At 52.7% G+C, this 3,093-nt stretch overlaps 1 protein-coding gene across 1 annotated transcript; it reads left to right on the top strand.

Moving 5' to 3' along the window:
- The first annotated feature begins 1,736 nt into the window (after positions 1-1,736).
- On the top strand, positions 1,737-2,784 carry LOC144124230 (intracellular coagulation inhibitor 3-like). The gene is made up of 3 exons (XM_077656874.1): positions 1,737-1,819; positions 1,982-2,501; positions 2,557-2,784. Exons 1-3 carry the CDS (start codon positions 1,737-1,739, stop codon positions 2,782-2,784), a joined length of 831 nt encoding a protein of 276 aa, XP_077513000.1.
- Positions 2,785-3,093: the final 309 nt, after the last annotated feature.

Here is a 3,093-nt window from a genome sequence, read left to right as displayed (position 1 = left end):
AACTGTGCGCCCAAGGGCGAGGACAGCAGGTCGCCAAGTGGTTTTTTTTTTTTCAGTGCTGTGGGGCTCTTCTGCAGATCCCAAGAACGAGAAGCAATCAAAAGCAGGCAGACACGAATTTGACATCGCTGTTACAAGTTTGTCATCGACACCGCATAGAAAAGTTGCCTCCCTCCCCCATCTGCCGCTGTGCCCAGTAGTGCCTCGATAGCGCTATTTTTCCCAGGAGCAAAAATTCATTATTAACGCAATAGCGTTAATAATCTCATGTAGCAGAAAATCCGGTGTCGTCGTCATCGTCGGCGTCGTCATTGACCGTGAGTGAAACAATCACAAAAAATCCCCAGAGAAGCAACTTAGGAGGCAAGTGGGCCACCTAGGTCACTTGACCTTGCTGCGTCATCGCAAATTGCCCAGCGTGGCGGGTGGCAGTTAAATTAATGATTTACAAGTTAAGGCAATGATTTACATCGCACAAGGCCCAACGGAACAGCAACATGGATCGCACAAGGCCCAACGGTGGGAGTTCCTGCCATCGCAGGGCAATGACTTATTCCTTAACTACTGCACCACTGCACCAGGAGTGGTATGCAGGCTCCCAGGGATTTATGAATGCAAAGTATAGAATGATAATTTCTGCAAATATTGGAATTAACCCATAACGCTATCGCGTCATACCCTCATAGAGGACCTTAAGTGTCCCCTCCAATTCTTTCATTACTGAATGAAGCTAAGTTTTTTTCCTGCTTCATGATATTGTGTGAGTAAACTTTTGGGCATCAAAGGTGTAATGTCACTATACAATGAGCGTCTATTTACAAATACCTCTTGCCATTTTTCTCACCAACCCTAAATTACTGATTATCCCATTCCTCCCGTAGTGTGAATATGCTGCTTCGTACGCTCTCTTTATAGAGGCAGAGAGCAAGGGGAACAGGAAAGGCAGAGAGTTTAGCCATAAGAGTTCCGATTGACCGTCATGCACTGCGGGAGAGGGGAGAGGTGTTGTACAAGGTGAAGAAGGAAGAGGTGAGCAGAACGATCACAATCTCTCATACAAACATGTCGCTTTCAGGTAACAAGACAGGGCTATGTTGGCCTTGAGGGCCACCGATTGCTGGCGCCGTAGTCGGAGGATATTGCCATCCGTAAAATGGTGAGGATCGAGGCGGTCCAGAGCGCAGCCCAGCGTATGTCTTTCGGCACTAAGAAAAGGGCACTCACATCCATATTTTTCATCAGCATGTCTATTGGTCACGCCAGTGCGGAAGGAGTATTTGTTTACAAAAGCAACACTGATCCATAGACGGCACAGCAGCGCTGCTATAGCACTGCCACATGTCAGTAGTGTATTTCTGTTAATTGCGCTTGCACATTATCAGCAATTATTCGCGGACGCAAGCTGCTTAGGTATGAGGAAAATGAGGTAAAAAAGAAGATCTTGTTTTCGAAGCTTCATGAAAGGCGCCAACTAAAGACAACGGTTGCTTCTGGGTCAACTCTGAAAACGAAGAAAAAAGTACAATAGCCAGGAAATATATACATGAAAAAATCTCTGTGCCCCCTAATTCTTGGCCAATCCGCCTATGCGGGCATGTGCCATTGTATGAGGGTAACAACAACAACAACACTTGCTCTCCGCGTGGCACAAGAAAAATAAGCAGAAGAAGAGGCCCACCATCGGAACTCTCCTCCTGCGGCCGCCTCTACGCGTTAGGGCAATGGCGCAAACCCCGATGACGAGCGGCAACCCTGAGATGCCACCCACGGATACTGAATCGGCCGTCAGCCTGACGCTGGAGGAAGGTGACGAAGAACGGTGCCGCTCACCGTCCGTCGGGCGCCTAGAACTGGACCTGGGCGTCGCCGGACCGCTCCAGGAGCCGCTCGCACTGCAGCACATAAGCTATGCCATCAACAGCTTCGCCCATCGGCTGCTGCCGTACCTTCCTCGCCAGTAGAACCTTTCTTTCTCGCCCAGCCACGTGTACTGGCTGCTGGTGGGCCTCAGCTTCGGCTGCGGTGGCTCCACCAAGCAGCAGCTCGAAGAAGTGCTACGCTTCAGCGAGCTCCCAATGTCCACCGACCGAATCGAAGGCTTCTTCAAGAACCTCATACGCATGCTGCGGGCCGGCGGAGAGCACCAGCGACTGCAGCGCATTAGCGTTCTGTTCGTGGCCTCCAGCGACTCCGTCAACGAAGACTTCAGCAAAACGGTTCGCGAGAACTTTTCCGTTGCCATCCGGACCCCGCTGGCAGATCAGAAGCCTGAGCACACCAGTAACGAGACTAACCGCTGGTTCGAGATAACGTCCCGGGGCTATTTGCTTAGCGTGATCAGCGACAACCTGCCCAGAGTCAACGGAGCCGGCACGTCGTCGTGTCAGCTGATCGCGAGCGCCGCGTACGCCGAGCACGCGTGGGGCTCGCGCTTCGACCCCCACAGGACCATCCTGGCCAACTTCTACAATAACGGCACCAACCCGTGCAAGACGCACAAGGTGCGTTCCATCTCGTACTACCGCTACTGCACGTCCAAGGCTCTCGCGGCGACAGTGCCTGGTCGTTCCGAGCATGGCTCGAAACTGGCACATGCTCCTGCTACTGCCCACCGACCGGCGTGGAGTGCACGCCGTCGAGTACCGCCTGGACGCGGAGGCGTTTAAGCAGGCAGTCAGAAGCTGCCGCGAGGCTCTCGTCGAGCTCAGCATGCCCAACATCGAGCTCGAGAGCTCCGTCTGCCTGAGCGAAGTGCTGAAGCGAGCCGGACTCACTGATCTTTGATCTTTTGGACACAGAAAAAGCTGACCTCGGCGTCCTCTTCAAGGAAGCCCGCATGCCTCTGGCCGAATTTATGCACAAGGTGAAGCTCAAGGTGAACAGGACCGGCCAACAAGGAGAGTACCACGGCGTCATTGTGTTCACTGAGGCGGGCGACTTTCCCCAGCTCGCCCATCGAGTTCCACGTTAACCACCCGTTCGGTTTTCTGCTCTACGAACCTTCCAAGAACACGAATCTTTTTGTTGGTAGGGTCGTCAATTTTGTAGACGGGACATGATAGCGCGCGTGGACAGCTGCGCAAATGTACACGT

Source organism: Amblyomma americanum, chromosome 3, assembly GCF_052857255.1.
Source record: "Amblyomma americanum isolate KBUSLIRL-KWMA chromosome 3, ASM5285725v1, whole genome shotgun sequence".
Lineage (NCBI taxonomy): Eukaryota > Metazoa > Arthropoda > Arachnida > Ixodida > Ixodidae > Amblyomma > Amblyomma americanum.
This window is presented reverse-complemented; position numbering and strand designations above follow the sequence as displayed.

Coding starts and splice junctions, on each gene's coding strand:
- LOC144124230 (XM_077656874.1), top strand. CDS start 1,737: ATGACGAGCGGCAACCCTGAGATGCCACCCACGGATACTGAATCGGCC. Junction 1,820..1,981: donor GAGGAAGGTGACGAAGAACG/GTGCCGCTCACC, acceptor TTTCTCGCCCAG/CCACGTGTACTGGCTGCTGG. Junction 2,502..2,556: donor ACCCGTGCAAGACGCACAAG/GTGCGTTCCATC, acceptor TCGCGGCGACAG/TGCCTGGTCGTTCCGAGCAT.